Source organism: Canis aureus, chromosome 9 (genome assembly GCF_053574225.1).
Source record: "Canis aureus isolate CA01 chromosome 9, VMU_Caureus_v.1.0, whole genome shotgun sequence".
In the NCBI taxonomy this organism is placed as follows: domain Eukaryota; kingdom Metazoa; phylum Chordata; class Mammalia; order Carnivora; family Canidae; genus Canis; species Canis aureus.
Window position 1 is genome coordinate 16,063,907 of NC_135619.1, and position 18,339 is coordinate 16,082,245.

The window sequence follows — 18,339 nt, forward strand, 5'->3', positions numbered from 1 at the left end:
TTCCTCTTGGAGCAACAGCAGCCGAGAACAACTGGTCCCACCCTAGACTTCCAGCCAGGGGAACAAGTTCTCACGGGGTACCAGAGGTGCTCAGAATTACACCTGGGACCATTCGAGATTATAAGTGAACCTGGGGGAAACGTACCCATCCCCTCATATCTCCTTGAGTGCCCTGTAAAATCTCAGTAAAGGCCCCTCCGATGTTGTGAGATCCCTGAATGCAAACGAATTCCTATGGTACAACTTGAAAGACATAATTCTAGAGATGTTATGATATGATGGGTGAATCCAGTGAGGGGAACACGGGCTGCTCTACCCGAAGTTTCAGACACCAAAAAGTAAACTTTGAGATAAATCAAAGAGAAGATGCCAGGTTTCATGTTAAAAGTACTCACGCCATATCCCGGTACAGAGCTAAAAATATGACCCGCATATAAATTTTCTTTCTCTCTGCTTCCTCTCTTTTTAGTTTGAGCACACTGTTATGAACTTCCTCTGCAGCTCATTGGTTTGATGACTCTATCTCTTTTCAAGGGACAATTAGCTATTTTTTGAGGACTTCCATATCAAGTAACTCACATCGTGCCTTTTTCAGAGTTTCCCCACAAAAGAGATTTTAGGAAATAGCCTGACACAATCATTCTCTCATTTTTCCCCAATATCGAAAGCTAAAACTCCCAAATAAAAACAACAGCCACTGGATTAAAGAGAATTGAAAAAGTTCTTGTGTTTTTTCAAGTTGTCTAATTTATTACAAACTAAAAATCTCTTTCAAACTGGCACCAAGGTGGCTTTTCTTCTTGAGCTGATTAGGACCACATGAGCTCAGGAAAAGCTGTCAGATCCTGCCTCTGGCGCAGCTGGAATGATCCAACTGATTTGCCAGTATGATTTTTTTTTTTTTTTTTAAAGAAAGAAGCTTCATCCCCAAGTCATAAATGTATATTCTGGAGCCCCAAGCAAAAATTATTCCTGTTCATTCTAAAAGAAGCAAAATTCTATTGTGACTCCTTTTTTATGGGACCTCCCAGAAAACCAATACAACCAGGGCAGTATTTGAGTGACCATTTCCCGCTGTAGTAGGAGCTAACTCAGTGCCTTCTCTCTCCCTGTCTGGCTTGCCACTGACGCATGGAGGTCTCCTTCAGGAAGTCCTCAGGGAATTGCCATGATCCAGGTCCAGGCCGGAAGGTGTCTTTACCTCTTCCGAACCACTTTCAGTCTGGCCCGGGGCAAATGAATGGAGTAGGTGAAACTTGTTTTCTCCAACTGACCACAATGGGCTCCCAGATCTGTTTGTGGCATTGACCACAGCAAGCTAAGGCATTCAAGTAGCTGCCTGACCCCCCAAGGAGTCTGGGAGGGGGGGTCCGTTCCTTGGGGGTCCTTCCACAATACTTCCTCATGTGACCACCTGCCAAGCCTGCCTCTCCCAAGTAGGTCTGCTCTCTTTGCTAGATGGCCTTTGGCCGGGGGATGAGGAAGGCTGCACTCCTGGCCATGCTAAATTTGTATTTCTTCTTGGGAAACAGAGTCCTGTAGCCTTAGCTCCAGAAGACAAGGCCACATTCTGAGTCTTTCAGCCCCTTTCACTGCACGTAGGCGGAGCTCACTGGGGAGGGAGATGTTTTGCTGGCTGTACAGTTCAGAATTGAGATTTTGTTTCTCTCTTTGTTTAGAAGTAAGAGAAAGTATTATAAGGAATGGGGGTGGGGGGATCTTTACATTGATTCTACAAATTCTAATTTAACTTTGGAATTCCTGTCTCACTTTGCCCCTTTCTGTGCACTCCCCCCTGGAGATAACGTTTTCACTTCGCCTACCTACGTCTGGTCAAAGTCCGGTCCGGAATCCCCAGCCGGCCTGGGCCGATGTCAACTACTATCTCAGTGTTTTCTTCATGTGGGATTTTGAAAAGGGGTCTCTGGGTCTCCTTGCCCTTGTTAAAAAGTACCAGATCCATCTGAAATTATTCCTTACTCCAGATACACAGCAGATGGGATTAGACACCAACCGCTGACTGGGGTGCTGGAAGTTTCTCTGTGTGAAGATAGTGGGCAGAACTTCATGACCCGTCATTCCTCTATTAATAGTTAACCAGGTTGAGAGGATTTGAATAAAAGCACATCTTGTTGCATGCAACAACGGTTTGACAGAAGAGCTGTATGGCAGAGTGAGTATTTTACTGCTTTCAGCCTCACCACGCAGTTTTGTAGCCCGGGAACCCATGCATGCAGAATGGCACAACTTACAATCGCCGACAAAAGGAGAGCACAATGCTACCTGTGGAGCCTCGCCACCGCCACCGCCACCGAGAGAAGATGACAGTTCCGGGCCTTACAAATACCCTAAACTGTTGAATGGCCTCAGAGTAGAGTAGAGCTTGCCCCTATTTGAAGCGCTCATCAAAGCGAACGAATCTTTCTCGAGCAACTGTGAAGACATAATTATTAAATTTTACAAGCATCCTTTTGGTGCATTGTGAGGAAAAGGAAGAATAGGAGGAAAGCATCGGTGCTTCTGTGTTTACGGACAGAGGACGTGGAGGGAGATTTGTGATCACTTTTAGAGCCGGGAAGAGCAGCTCAGACACGACGGGATGAGCTTCAACGGCCTCAAAATGCGGCTCTTCTCCAAAGTGACTTCCTTTTACCCATCCAACCCCCCCCCCCACAAAAAAAAAAATCAAAATGTACTTCATGAAACTATTGTATATGAAGCACTTATTAGCCGTAATTAAATGGACAATATGAATTTACTACGTCTTTAGGACTCTGGCTTGTTCTGGTTTAGAGCAAGATGATTAATGCAAATACATATTACTTGAGATAACCATTTAGCAGCTAATTTAGCCAAATTTATTACAGCAGTTAGAGGTTTTTCATTTTAGCAGACGGAGACAAGGACATGCCAAAAAGTGGGCAACGTGGACGAGTGCACACTGCCCTCTAGTGGCCAACCAGCCGGCGCGCTTTCGGGGGTGTGGAGTCCCTGCGATCCCCAGCCAAGTAATAACCGCAGGTTTTTCACATTTCCGGCATCCTTTTAAACCATTCCTTTCCATAGCACTTTATTTCAGGGGATGATTTACTGCACTTTCCCCTTTTACTAGCTCAGGAGTACCCAGATACAAATCAAATCAATTTCAACTTGGCAAGATTTTGGTTAAAGTATCATTTTTAACATCTGCATTTTAAAGCTCTCCTTCAGTGGGTATTTAATGGCACCGTTTCACATTACTGATTGTTTTTACTTGTTCCTTCATCTGGGGCCATATTTCAGAGCGTGTGTGGAGCTGTCACTCTGTTTGGCTCTAGCCAAGTCAATTCCGTGCCTCCCTTAGGCCAGGGTTTCTCCCTGACTTGGTCGGGGGATTTATTTTGTTCCAACAGTCAGTAAAGTCTCACCAGAATTTCCCCGGATTGACCAATGTAAATTTTGTTCATACGCAGACTATAAATTCTGTTAGACAAGATCAAAAGGAACAGATGTAGGAGGACACTGGTTGATGCTGCTTGCACTCAGGTGAAATGATCAAAGACAGGGTAAAGCATCTTCGGAACCATTCAAATATCTGGGATCTCAAAGAGATCTACCTCGCAGCTATGAATAAATCACATACAGATTTTCCTTTGTTAGCGTCTGACGTCAAACCCATTGACAATATCCACACCACATTAGGTATTCTGTGAGCCAACAAGATTTGTAGTCCTTTTATTCTTCCTTTCACACCATGGCTGCCCAAAACGGAATAAAGTCCTGCTACAAATGCTAGTAACCCTCGCTCCACTGAATTGTTGATTTTATTTGTCCTACTAATGGCATTCTACATTAAGCATACAGAAGGGCACCCCTGGCTTAGTGTGGTGTGGGACCCCCCCCTTTCAAAGCTTGCCGTTCTACCGAGATGATAATCATTTGGTCCCCATCTTAATACACAATGCCTTCTGTTTTGTTCTTTTTTCCCCCAGTGCTGAATAAGGGCCAGTGTGTGACGAAGTACTATCGTTGGATGCAGAAGAATGGAGGATATATTTGGATACAGTCTAGTGCCACCATAGCTATTAATGCCAAGAACGCAAATGAGAAGAATATCATCTGGGTGAATTATCTTCTTAGGTATATTTTCTAATTCTTTTTCATTTCTGTGTCAGTTATAAAATATGCAGCCCACGGTTAATAGCTGACATGTCTTATTATCTTTTGGCGGTATCTGGTGTGGAAATATGTGGAAATTCTGCTTTTCCTTCCACAAGATTCAAAGAAATATGGAAAGATCAGAGCAATGTTGGAGGGGACTTCCAGGGCAGACTCACAACATTTTTAGTAACTCTTGGTCTGTCAACATTTGGGCAGCTCTGCAGAGGTTGCTTTGGTTTCCCCCACAAATGGTCAGGCTAGAAAGAAAGGAAAAAAAGTGACAGACTTTTGCCGACAGATGAAGCATTCAAGAGGCACCTCCTTCTCCCCACCCCATAAACCTACACTCGTGCATTCCAATCCTTGAGAAAATTAAGCAAAAGGGCATGGGGAAAAAGTGGCAGGGTCCATTATATCCCTCCTGTATCCCATCCCTTTGAAACCTTAAGCATATTACACAGCATTTGATTCCCTAGGCATTCAAGTTTTGGTAAGCCAAGTGGGCTGCTTTGCCGGAATCAAGGCAATATCGGTAAATAAATGAAAGCAATCTTCTTTTGCCTCGTGCCATGGAACTTTGGTCTAGTTTTACTGCTATTTTAATGTGCCCGCCAATTTACATCCATAAATGAGGCCAGGCTCAACAAGCTTCCTAAACTCTAGTCTGCGACCCCTCTTCTCTCTCCTTCCTCATCTCTCTCCTTCCTCATCCAAAGCATTTTGCCTTTGGAGTCAACCAAGCAAAAAGAAAACCAAGACCTTGGTTGGGCTGCTTCTGGGGGCAAAATTTCCTGGAGGTCTCCCACCGTTTCCGTCATGAAACTATGAGAATGCTCGCAGCCTGGCTGCCTCCCGTCACTGTCATTCCAGTTTTTGGCTTCTCTTGGCCTAAAGCCACCAAGCAGAACCCAACACGTGGTCTGAATAGGAACGCTTCCAGTAGGTCTTATGAATGGAAGTTGGTGCCCTTTGGCTGATAATCTAGACAGGGAGTACCTGAATCCCATTTTTCTCGGAGACAGCCAAATGGAGCCGAGATGCTGACAACCATGGCTCATCAGCACACTGACCCTTCAGAGTGTGTTCACGTACATTGGTGATGACTTGAAGGCATGAATGTGCTTGCTACCAATAGCATATCAATCAGACACTAATGATTATTGCTCTAGAGAGGGCCTTAATGTGCACCACTTAAAAGAGTCTTCATTTATCTACTTTCTTTTTCCTTTTCTGACCTCTTCGACGCTACAGTAATTCTCTCCAAAGGTCCAAGTATGTGTATTTAATGTGGCTTTCTCCGAGGCCTGATTTTCATGTGAACTTTCTCCTGTGTTCGTGATATGCTCAAGATGAGTTCTGATGCCAAGGAATCCTTTTACAAAGAGGTTTATGAAACAGTGGCTATGTGTAATGCAGGTTATAAAAACTCACATGCCAAAGAGAAATCAGAATAAGGTATTGTGGCATGAACATTCTTTTGCTAGTCAAAAATGTCGTCGCGCCAAGGAGACCCATTATTATTATTAGAAATCAGGCATTAGCAACAGGAACGCCACAGACTGGAAGATAATCTGTCCCCCATGCTGATGGAACACAGTACACTGAAGTCGTCTGTACACTTGGCCACTCCCATTCAGGGAGATGATTTCTTGCTGTCTGGATCTTTCTTACTGCTTCATCCCTCTCAGGACTCCCGACTCTGCCCCCAAGTGGAAGGAATGAGAAGGGTTAAGGAGAGGTCAGTCCATGAAATTTTGGATCAACACCACTGACCTGGCCTGGGATCAAATGTACAAGCTCCTAAGTGTTTGGTGATTCTAGTCCATCTAATTCCATAGGGAGAGGACTGAAGTAGTCTGGGTACCAAAGACAAGTTATCAGGCTCAAGAGTCTCAATCTCAGACACGGTAGACCTGTGTCAGCTGACCCAAAGACTCACCCTGAGTTCAGGGGGAGAAGTCTACAAGCTGGGTGACAAGTGACTTGTGAACCCCCATCTGGACCAGAGGAGACTAACGCAGATGGGCATTAGCAGAGGAAAACCACCACGTCTGCCATTTCACTGGCATCACTTCTAGAGGCTCAAGATCTAAAAGAAAAAGATGTGGCCTTGGCAAAACAGCAACTATTGAATATTAGCAAAAGAGTAACTTACTGAAGTTTCTTTCCCACATTTCCTTTCCTTTGTTCTTCCCTGAGCAATATTTTCATTTTCTCAAAACCCTCACTTCTGGGTCATTCAGGCCTCTCGTTCCCCATTCTGAAATGACTGCTCTTCTCCTCTTCTCTCACGTGTTGGTAGAATTAGGGACTCCAGAGTGTTCAGAGACTGAGAGTCTAAGGCCACCTTCCCACCATTAGTCTCATCTCATTATCTAGGGAAAGCTCTGCCCCTGAAGCTAATTCACACTAAGGAGTAAATGCCTGATAATCCATCGTGGTGAATTAACCCTCCCCGCGACACTGGCCGCTTTAGAGCGGTTACTGAAACAGTGACTCTCAAATATAGGGATTTCACTAGAGATTAGCAGATGAATCGGTAATCATCATCTGGTTGGCTAGCCATCCTGGAGGGTAGAAGAGGCATTTTCCACTTTGAGGCAAGAAGGCTTTCTTTGTGTCTCGAGATTACAGTAGCCCACATTTGCTAGTACATTGGGCTGGCCTTGAAGGTGGCATTTCTAGAAGATAGCTCGCTCAAACTGACCAAACACACACTCTTTTTCCAGAAGAGGCCTGTTTCTGAATTAAAAATAGAACAAAAATTAAGCACATTTGTGCAGATGGGGTTAGATCCATTCTGTTAGGGCCTCTTTCACACTGGGACTCTCCCCACTGCAATCAGAGTTCCAGCTTAACAAGCCACAGGTGTACACCACATGAACGGCTGAAAATGTGATTGTAATGGGTGTGTTGACAGTTCAGTAGCCATAATCCATGCATCCCAAGGTGCACCTGTGCATCTGTCAGATCATTAGGCACCAAGGGCTCGGCACACCGCCCCCACCCTCACTCAGTGGCTCTGGAGCCATCTGAGCAGCTGAGAAGCTCCATCAAGGAACCAAGACAAGGGTACCGAGGCAATGGACTCATTAGGAGCCCAAGAGGAGATAGGGCACACCAGGAGGTATGGGAAGGAATAGCTGAGAGTACTTCTCCCCCCGCCCCACCCCCGCATGTGTTAGACTGGGAGGAATGTCAAGCAGCGCAATGCCCTGGTCCCCGGCCCCACCTGATTATTTAAAAGCGTTTTAGTGGCTTTCCTGTGGCATTTGGGTATTCAGCCCTCGTGGCAGGGTGCAGCTGCACCCCAGCACAGGAAATCCCAGCCTCAGGAGAAGTCCCATAAGGACCTAAGAAATGGCTTCTCGCGTAGTCTTTTAAACTCTCTAAGCTCCAGAAGTTTGGGGCCAGGAGGTGGGGGGCGGGGGGGGGGGAGATGGTCAAAAGCAAACCGTGGAGAAGGGGTGTCCGCCCTCCTGATAAATGCCTCCCTCGCCCGCAGTAACCCCGAGTACAAGGACACACCCATGGATATCGCACAGCTCCCCCACCTGCCGGAGAAAACTTCGGAATCTTCGGAGACATCCGACTCTGAATCAGACTCTAAAGATACCTCAGGTATTACAGGTATTCCTCCTTCTCCATGTTCTACGCTCAGGGCTGGCCTGCGCAAACACGGGGGTGGGCGGCGGCCCCAGGGCCACCATCGGAGCCGGGCGGAGAACCAGGACATCGGATGCAGACACACAGGTCGCATCAAATCGGTACCGGGTCGCTCTCTCTCTGTACGTCCGTGTGTATGTTTATGTGTCACCACATACATCTGTGCACACACATACGTACGTGGCATCTCTACACACATACATACGTATGGTAAGGGATGTATTTATACACAAAAACACGTTATTCTATAATACAGCCCCAACATGCCGGTACATATACGAGTCTACAGACCGCCTGCTTGGCTTAGCAGTCACTCAGTGTCCGCCCTCCACGGCCACACAGGAGTCCTGCCCTGACTTCACAGCCAGCTTTGGCCTCTTTACCAGAAGCAGTAGCCAGTTTATTTCACTATCTCTAAGACAGTCTGTACCTTTGAGCCCCAGATATTCACATCTTTCCCGAGTTGGGGCTGAGCCTCCAAAGCAGGATCCTTAAGGGCATAGGTAAGGGGTTCTTTGGAAAGCAGACTTTCTGGTAGTTCTTTGGGGCTCGGGAAAGTTAAGTTAAAAATCTACTTTTCCTCCAATCCCCAGCCCCCATTCCACAGACACGCTTAGGGCCAGGGAGCACAGAACTCACAGAGTTTTACAGCTGCAAAGAATCCTAAGCCTCTTCTGACCCAACGTCTTCCACAGAAATGAAGTAGTTCCGTGATTTGTCTAAGGTTGCAGGACAGCCCGCCTTCCAGAAGCGTCACAGCAGAGCCACAAAATCAGCATCATCCCTAAATCTCCTGAGTTGTGTTACCGGGAGAATCTATCTCCCTCTAATGTGCCAGGCGGCTAGGGGTCCCCCCCCCACCACCACCCTTCCATCCTTAGGGGCACCTGCTCTCCAGGCTTGTACGCCCATATCCCTCTACTCTAGACAAAGCTTCGGGGAAGCGGAAGGAGGTGAAAAGCGCAGAGGATCCTGACTGTTTTCCTATCCTAAGCTGAATTCATCTGCCAGTTCTTTACTAGGGCAGAAGTTCCAGAATAGACACGCTCTGCGCCTTATTTACCTACCAACATAGCAGGGAACAAAAAAGACAACAATCCCACCACCCGCCCGGTGGAGCCTATACTGTAGTCGGGGGAAGAGATCAAGGCGAATGAGAATAAGCACCACCTGATTCCCTGCACGGCCAAGTGCTACAGAGAAAAACAGGAATAAGGAGTGTGGTTTTCAATCATGAACAAATATCCACCAACGGAAAGTGCAGACGTCTGTAGAAAGTCACCTTGCACACCACCATGCTTCTGTGTCGCTAACCTCTCATTCCAGATCATCATCGGCTCTGATGCCCCGAGTATTTTTTTTTTTTTTTTTTTTTTTTGCAGGACTTCTCAAAGGTTAGCGTGCCAAACGATCGCCCGGGGATCTTGCTGAAATACAGAATCTGATTTAGCAGGCTTGGGTGAAAGCTGGGACTGTGCATGTGTGACGCGCCCACACTCTGAGTAAAGGGCCCGCTGGCTAGTCGAAGCCTTCCAGACGGAGAAAGCCCGGGCTCTCGGTAGCGAAGGTGGGGGAGCGGCCCAGGTGGGCCCACACTCCGCGCCCCCCCAGCAGGTGCGCCGTGCGTCCTGCCCTGCTAACCAGGTGTCTTTTGTCTCCCCTCCCCCCGCCCCCTGCCCCCCCTGCCCCCCTGCCCCCCTGCCCCCGCCCCCTCCCCCGCCCGCTGGCCCCACGCAGAGGACAACGAGAACTCCAAGTCCGACGAGAAGGGTAACCAGTCGGAGAACAGCGAAGACCCGGAACCCGACCGGAAGAAGTCGGGCAACGCGTGCGACAACGACATGCACTGCAACGACGACGGGCCCAGCTCCAGCAACCCCGACAGCCGCGACAGCGACGACAGCTTCGAGCACTCGGACTTCGAGAACCCCAAGGCGGCCGAGGACGGCTTCGGCGCGCTGGGGCCCATGCACATCAAGGTGGAGCGCTACGTGGAGAGCGAGTCGGACCTGCGGCTGCAGAACTGCGAGTCGCTCACGTCCGACAGCGCCAAGGACTCGGACAGCGCGGGCGAGGCGGGCGCGCAGGCCTCCAGCAAGCACCAGAAGCGCAAGAAGAGGCGGAAACGGCAGAAGGGCGGCAGCGCCAGCAGGCGGCGCCTGTCCAGCGCGTCGAGCCCCGGCGGCCTGGACGCGGGCCTCGTGGAGCCCCCGCGGCTGCTGTCCTCCCCCCACAGTGCCTCGGTGCTCAAGATCAAGACGGAGATCGCGGAACCCATCAACTTCGACAACGACAGCAGCATCTGGAACTACCCGCCCAACCGCGAGATCTCCAGGAACGAGTCCCCCTACAGCATGACCAAGCCCCCCAGCGCCGAGCACTTCCCGTCGCCGCAGGGCGGCGGGGGCGGCGGGGGGCTGCACGTGGCCATCCCCGACTCGGTCCTCACCCCGCCGGGCGCCGACGGCGCCGCCGCCCGCAAGACTCAGTTCGGCGCCGCGGCCCCCGCGGCCCTGGCCCCCGTCGCCTCCGACCCGCTGTCGCCCCCGCTCTCGGCGTCCCCGCGGGACAAGCACCCCGGGGGGGGCGGGGGCGCGGGCGGCGGGGGCGCGGGGGGCGCGGGCGGCGGGGGCGGCGGCGGCGGCGGGGGCGCGGGCGGCGGGGGCGCGGGCGGCGGCCCCGGCGCGGCCAACTCCTTGCTGTACCCTGGGGACCTGGAGGCGCTGCAGAGGTTGCAGGCGGGCAACGTCGTGCTCCCGCTGGTGCACAGGGTGACGGGGACCCTGGCCGCCACCAGCACGGCGGCGCAGAGGGTCTACACCACCGGCACCATCCGCTACGCGCCCGCAGAGGTGACCCTGGCCATGCAGGGCAACCTGCTGCCCAACGCGCACGCTGTTAACTTCGTGGACGTTAACAGCCCCGGCTTCGGCCTCGACCCCAAGACGCCCATGGAGATGCTCTACCACCACGTGCACCGGCTCAACATGTCGGGACCGTTCGGGGGCGCCGTGAGCGCCGCCAGCCTGACGCAGATGCCCGCCGGCAACGTGTTCACCACGGCCGAGGGACTCTTCTCCACGCTGCCCTTCCCCGTCTACAGCAACGGCATCCACGCGGCACAGACTCTGGAGCGCAAGGAGGACTGAGGCGCCCCCGCGGGCCCCCCCGAGGCATCGTCGGCGTTTTCGTTTAGACCTTTTGATTCTAGCACTTTGAATTCGAGCAGGTCGGCGTCCGCTCTCCACACCGCGGCCCCCTTGCACCCCCCTTTCTTTACCTTGACTCCTTCTTTCCCGTAAAGATATTGTTTATTTTCTGCCTTCGGAGAGTCCGATGACCCGTTGCCTGCCGTTTTGTCTTCTTCTAAGATGTGTGTTGGGTTGTTTTGCTTTCCTTTGCATCTTTATTAAGATGTCTTTAATGTGTATATGCCTCTGCCATAGAATACTCAGTCTTGTGGTCAAGAGATTTCTCAAGTGACAACCATCGGGTTCCTTCACCAAGATCTTGATGTGATCAAGATTGAAAGAGACAAGCATAAACAATGTGCCCTGTTTGACGAAGTCAAATGAAATGGGGTGTTGTTCGGTTCTGTTCTGTTTCGTTGTTTTGGTTTTGGTTCTGGTTCCTAATTCCTTTTAAAATAGGGGGATAGTATTTTAGAATTTTATGCAGAATTTAATTCTCTTTTTATGGTTAAGATTTTAAGATTTTCTTACTTGCACATAAAAAATAATTTGGGTTCTTAAACTTAATTTCTGGCCTGTGACTAGAATGTTTTAAAAAAAAAAAAAAGTTGGACTAAATGTTAATTACTGAAACATTAACTTAATTTCTAAAACCATGGTGCTATCATTTATTAATCTGTAATGTCTTCATACAAAATGCAGCTCCTGGGCTGGGTTTAGGAAAAAAAAAAAAAAAAAAAATGTGTTCTGTCCTGGTCTGGAGTCCGCTGCTGCAGTCTCCTTGGTTAGTTAAGACAAAGCCCTCATTAACGTTTGCTGCAGGACTTAAAATTTTTTACCTCCCAACTAACAAACATAGCCTCACATTAAATTTAATGGGTCAGTAAAGCCCTTTTTAAAGGGGCCTTTGGAAAACTCAATCAAACTGATTTGAGGAGCAGTTTAGTTACATACTGCCTTTTGTTGAGCTGTTTTTCTTTTTTTTTTTTTTTTTCCTTTTCTCAGTCTAACTGAGGCTAATTTTTTGCGACTTCAGTAACACTTCAGAGTAAACGAAGGAAAAGATATTTAACATCTTTTTTATTTCTTTTTCATTTCTTGCTAAAAAAAAAAAAAGGGAAGGTTGTATTTGGGGGGACTGATTTGATTTGATGGCATTTTTTTTTTTTTCCCCTTTGGTTCTCTTATTTCTAGGTTGAAACCAGTATGGTTTAAAACTAAAGAGTGGGTTGATAAGCTTCAAACAGATAACCGCAACTGAAAACCGCACATGAAGTAAAAAAAAAAAAGAAAAAAAGAAAAAAAAAAGAAAAAAAAAGAAAAAAAAAGGAAAAAAGAAAAAAAAAGAAAAAGAAAAAAAAAATCTCCTATTTTGTCTTTGTTGCCAGAAATCAGTGTAGTGTCAAACACTCCAAATGACTGTCAAGTATAAATTCTTCCTCCACTCCATCTTTGGCAGCTGTTTTTAAGGCATCTAATAACAGATGTGAGAACTGTAATGTGTGCAATGTGTACGTGTCCTTGGCTGTCGGCCCCATTGCAGTTTCAATGTGTGTTGCTATATGCAGTATATACTAAGCTAACGTAGTTGTTTTGTCCTTTGTCTTCTCTGTGCTCTCTCTCTAGTCCGGAGTGGTCCAGTCCCATTCCTGCAGTCCTAGTGAATCAGTGATTCTTGGGGGTTAGTGAGTTTTGTGTGGTGGCCTTCCTCTGTAACGTCACCCTATGCTGCTTCTACTGTCTGTGAATCTTTCGTTCCACTTTTTAAAATCCCTGCTGTTGCTTTGCTGGTGTATATTCTCCCGACCTCTCCTTCCTTTCCCTCCCTCTCTTGTCTCCCCTTCTCCCTCCCATCTATCCTCCACCCACCCACCCTTACCCCGCTCCCCCCCTCCCCACACCCTTCCCCAAAATCTTTTTCATTCTCAGAGATAAAAAAGACTCTTAACTAGCTCAAGGTTAATGGAGCCATTTTTCCCACAATGGAGTTCTGGGTATGACTTTTTCTTCTGGAGTGCAACACAAAGCACTGAAGAATAACGCTCAGATATTTTAAATAATTGATGCCACAGAGCCTCAGTTGTTAACATTCCCAGAGTCCCTTGTGCTCTACCTAAGCAGTGGGTGCTTTTCTTTGGTTTCCTTCCAGGTTGGCTGATGGAGCAATATATAAAGCAATTATCAGTGAGACAGAAAATTATTTCAAAGGTCAACCCACATTTTTTAAAAACAAAAGGGGGAGGGGATAATGGAATATAGAATTGTCATATATATTTGTTTATGTGTGCAATGCTAATATAGTAATTCGGCTGTCCTTTGAATATCACTGTGTTGCGTGGTTTCCTCTAGGACCTTTGATGCCATGAGTCGGGCCCACATCACTGTGGAATAATAATAACTAAAAGAAGTGAAATGCCACAAATTTTAATAGTGAGCTTACTTGAAGGATTTAAGTAGGTTTAGAAGGTGAAGAAGGCCAGTCATGATATTTAAAGATTAATTTTGGAAGCTCTACTCTAGCTATCGAACAATCAAAGGAATGCACCTATCAGCTACAAAGAACAGCTAGACAGCTGTTTGTTTTTTTTTTTTTTCTTTTATAAATGTTTCTGTGTTGTGTCAAAATGATTTCTGGTGATTTAAACTAACAGATAATCACAGCTGCTGTCTAAATCCATAGTGTTTAAAATTACAAAATGAAAAAAAAACACTTCATTACCTGTGAAGACTGTGTCTGTGTTTTTAACTATTTCTTGTACAAATATATGAAAACTTTTATGAGGAGACTGGTGCCAAGTAGCTGAATAATGGGGAAAGGGATATTCTGTTCGTAAAAATCTTAGCAGTGTTACCAACTCTACAATATATATATAAAAAAAAAAATTAAAACGTTACAAAGCGACAGCTATGGTACATTTGTTTTGTGTGAAGCTAACCGGACCTAACTTCCTGAGTGCCTGGCTTATTTTGAAACATTTTTTTTCATTGACCATTGATAATGCTGCAAATCAGAAATGTACATACTTCATTTACAACAGGGTTCTTTTTATACTTTTGTAGATTCTCATACATGTCACATACATGGTTGTCTTTATGTAACTTAATTTTTTCATCCGCAGGTGCCATTTTCATAATAAACTTCTCTTGGATTTGTTACTATCTGGCATCATTTCTTTTACATGTAACCATCCTAACTAATGAGTGCTGGTAGTATTTGTTTAAGCAGGTACCTTGGTCATTACTATTGATTTTTTTTCTTAAAAAGTTCGAAAAAAAAAGATACATCCATATTTTTGCTAGTTTTGGAAAAAAAAATGCATAGCTTGTGTCATGATGAGGCTGACAAGGCACAGATTAAGATGCTAATCCAAATACTACACCAAACTTGCAACCATCCTAAATTTTCAGCTACCCCAACTCATTGTCATACTGAGCATTATTATGCACATTATCAAAGCTGAACAGTGGGCCTGCATGGTAACCACTACGGGAAGTGTGCATTTTTTCTTGATTAATGCACAGTAAGTGATGACAGTTTTCATACATTAATCATTGAAAATGCACTCGATATTTTCATTTATTACAATCTATAATGTATAACCAACTGTTCCATTGCTTATATCGTCTCTTTATACTAAATATGTATTTTCTTTCTCCAGACAAGCGACTAAGTCACGATTGTGCTGTTATTGGTTAGGTCAGCGCACAGCATGCAGCCTGTCACGTTTGAAGGCAGGTCATCTGGCTAGCAAAAAAAAAAAAAAGAAAGAAAGAAAGAAAGAAAGAAAACTTCAGCTTGCTATCTCCCAGATAAGGATACAGATGGGTCACAAGTTAATTCTGTGCTCTCCAGAAAATGAAGAGAGATGAACGGGTTGAGCTGAAGCAGAAGGCAAACACTTTTGTCCCAAAGCCACCAACCATAGTAAATGTCACTCCCTAGTTAAAGTCTTCAGTAACATTTGCCAATTTGAGGGTACTGTTTATTAGTGGAGGCTGGCATCAGACTGGTGGATATGGAAATGTGGCCACGGTGGTAGGGTCCTAGGTTTCTCCACCGTGTCCTCTCTGGGTCCTTGAAATAAATACTTGGAAATTGGAAATAGGGAGAAGGTAATTAAGAACACCGAATTGGGTTCTCCCTATGTGTTTCCAAAATGTTTCCTGCTCTTTTGCTCCCGAGAGTCAGAAGAATATAGTACAACAAGATTGACAGGTCAAAACCTGATGAGGCTGGAAGCTCCATCCTGAACAGAGTGGGTGCGGAAGCCAGCCTACCCAAGCCATTCAGTCTGGTAGGCCCTGCCGAAGCTGGCTCTTAGTGGTGGCCTCCAGAGCTTTGTCCGGGGCGGGGGGTAGGGGCTGTCTGCCAAGGCAGAGTGGCAATTAGAGGAGCGTGGCACTAGGGCTGACCCTCTGTCAGCTGACAGCAATGTTGATTGGCCATAACACTTTATTCCTGGACCCTGCTTCAGCCCTGTGATCTGCAGGTGGTGGCAAGGAGAGTTGAAAAGCAGCAGCGGTCAAGGGATGGGTGAAATGAAATCCTCACAGCATCTGGAGCTTCGGCAGTGGAAGGGGTGGAAATCCTGGATTTCTTACCCAAGCTCAAGCCTCCCTTAGTATCAGCAAGTTCCCTGTCCTTTATTTGTACCCATCAATGCTAAAATATGTCACTAATGAAATAATAAACATCTCAGGGCCAAAAAGAGAGCAAGCGAGCTCTGGGCCCGGACCCACTGACAGTCAAGGAAGCCCTGCCATCTCCCCAGCCCCCGGGGCTGGCAGCCAAGCCAAGGCCTGAGCTCCCAGAGGCACAGGACCTCTCCCTTGCCAGGCTGGCGGCAAGTCAATGTGTCAAGGCTCCAGTTTGCAGGTCGTGGACAGAACAAGGCTCTGTCGCCAGCTCCCTGTACCCTTCCTCTTCTCTTTCCCAGCCAATACCGATTCTTGTTTATTTGGCAATAAGGAACAAGAAAAAAAATTGTTTTCAAAAAAGGCAGCAGGTGGGACGCGAGGGAAGCCATGCTCTAGATGAGCATAAGGAACTGAATGTAGTCCTTGTGGATCATAATTCTTACCCAGCTTTGCCTCCCCCTCGACAAAGCCTGTTTCTACCGAGCATGTTTAAAACAATTTGAAGCTAACCTGGCCTGGGCATTACATTGAAGGTAAGAGATAATGTCGAATGTCAAGCCTGGAAGCTAGTCTGTTCAAGCTAAGATAATTACCCAGGTTCAAAAAGTAGAAAGAGTAGAAGACTTAGGAGAGAAAGAAAAATACCTTTGCCAATACTTCATACCACGTAGTGACAAAAGACAAGCCTTGTTCTTGAGCATAATTCCCAAAGAATGACAACAACTAGCAGGCTAAAGAAACAAGTCTCGTGTGCTAAGGTAAGTGATCACCCTCAGCTGCTCCTGCTTTCCTATATCTCCTAAGGAATCATGATAAAGAAGGGGGGCTGACCGGGTGGACCACAAGCACTAACCATGGCTTGCTCACCTTCATGTCCCCTTAGTGCCTTGCTCAGTGATTCACAAATAGTCTTTGCTCAGTAAAGATCTGCAGAATACTGATGGATGAGGACATGTAAAAAGGAGAAGAAAGGAAAGGAAAGGAAAGAAGGAAAGGAAAGGAAAGGAAAGGAAAGGAAAGGAAAGGAAAGGAAAGGAAAGGAAAGGAAAGGAAAGGAAAGGAAAGGAAAGGAAAGGAAAGGAAAGGAAAGGAAAGGAAAGGAAAGGAAAAAGGGAAGGGAAGGGAAGGGAAGGAAAGGGAAGGGAAGGGAAGGAAAGGGAAGGAAACATGACTTGTCAAGAAGCAGAGATCCCACTAGAAATGTCCATGTGGTATTGCAGAATAGCTTGAGTTTCTATCAAGAAAGGAATAGCAAAATGGACAAAGCAACAAGTGTGTTCATTCCCACCTCCCTGGGGAGTCCAAACAGCTGGCACAGAGTTGGCCCACAATAAATGTTGGCTGGAGGATGGGTATATGCGTCAAGAACACAATCTATTCTGTATGCAGCAATAAATTAGGCACATCAAATAGAGAAAGGAAGAAGAAGAAAGAGCCCAAGTAGTTGCTAACTTAGTAAACTCCAACATCATATGCCATGGACAGCTATGTAAATGTATCTTAGATGCTCAAGAAGGTATCCTTTAATAACAGATCCTCACCAATGAGCTGTAAACTGAGGCATCATCCAGAGGATCTTAGCAACTCTCAGGTAGAAATCACATCTCCTGGGACACCTGGATGGCTCAATGGTTGAGCATCTGCCTTCAGCTCAGGTCATGATCCCGGTCCTGGGATCGAGTCCCACATCCAGCTCCCTGCAGGGGGCCTGTTTCTCCCTCTGCCTGTGGCTCTGCCTCTCTGTGTGTGTCTCTCATGAATAAATGAATAAAATCTTTTAAAAAAATCATGTCTCCTTAATTTGAGTGGTGAGGGTCTTTCTAGCCCACTAATCGACAGTTGTAATTTCTAGAGGATGCTAAGCAGAAATCTTACCTCCAGAGTTAAATGGGGCCCTCTGCTGTCTGAGTGGCCTTCAAAGATGTGAAGATGGCTATCAGAGGCCCACGCCTCTCCAGGCTGTCACCTGTTCTTCCAGTTGTTTCTCCAGTGGCACCATGACAGATGCCTTCACTAGTCTGGACACTCCCATCTGGGTTTACAAGAATTCATCAAGGCCCCTGTATCTCTCTCCTAGGGCTGCCTTATTACCACGAACTGAGTGCCTGGAAACAAATGTATTGTCTCCCAGTTCTGGAGGATAGAAGCCTGAATTCAGGGGGCCAGCATGGTCAGTTTCTTTTGGCAGGCTCTGAGAGAGAGCGTAGGCATGTTTCTCTCCTAGCTTCTCGTGGGCTACTGGCAATCCTTGGCACTTCCTTCACTTGTGGGTTCATCACTCTGATCTCTGCTTCCATTTCCATACTGCCATCTGCCCCTTCTGTGTCTCTATGTATTCAAATGGTATGCTCCCCACTGTGTCTCTCCTCTTCCAATAAGGACACCAGCCATACCGGATTATGAGCCCACTCCACTCCAGTATGATCACATTGTAACTAATTACATCTACAATACTGTAGAAAGAAGAAAATGAAATCATTATCATGTGCAGAGTTACCGGAGGTTATGACTTCAACTTTTTGAAGGACATAATTCAACCTGTAAGAGCTCTGATTAAAATATGGCACTTTGGGCCAATCACAGATCTCCAGGTGTCATCTGGTGCCAATATGGAAAAGAAGTCCCATTACATCTCTTGCTCGTGACTCTGAACTCTTTGCAGGGGGGGTGCGGGCAGGGTTTTTGTTGTTGTTGTTGTTGTTGT

General features: G+C 46.8%; 1 protein-coding gene across 7 annotated transcripts in view; it reads left to right on the forward strand.

The window, feature by feature from the left end:
* The window catches only part of NPAS3 (neuronal PAS domain protein 3), an 839,196-nt gene extending 825,040 nt beyond the window's left edge, over positions 1-14,156 (forward strand). For 6 of the 7 annotated variants that reach the window (XM_077908991.1, XM_077908998.1, XM_077908992.1 and 3 more), the window contains 3 exons: positions 3,972-4,119; positions 7,646-7,770; positions 9,544-14,156. In XM_077908991.1, the coding sequence (XP_077765117.1) occupies positions 3,972-4,119; positions 7,646-7,770; positions 9,544-10,955 (1,685 nt within the window). In that variant the 3' untranslated portion in view covers positions 10,956-14,156. The remainder of the gene's footprint in view (positions 1-3,971; positions 4,120-7,645; positions 7,771-9,543) is intronic. The other variant, XM_077908994.1, reaches the window with a different exon arrangement.
* The last annotated feature ends 4,183 nt before the right edge of the window (positions 14,157-18,339 follow it).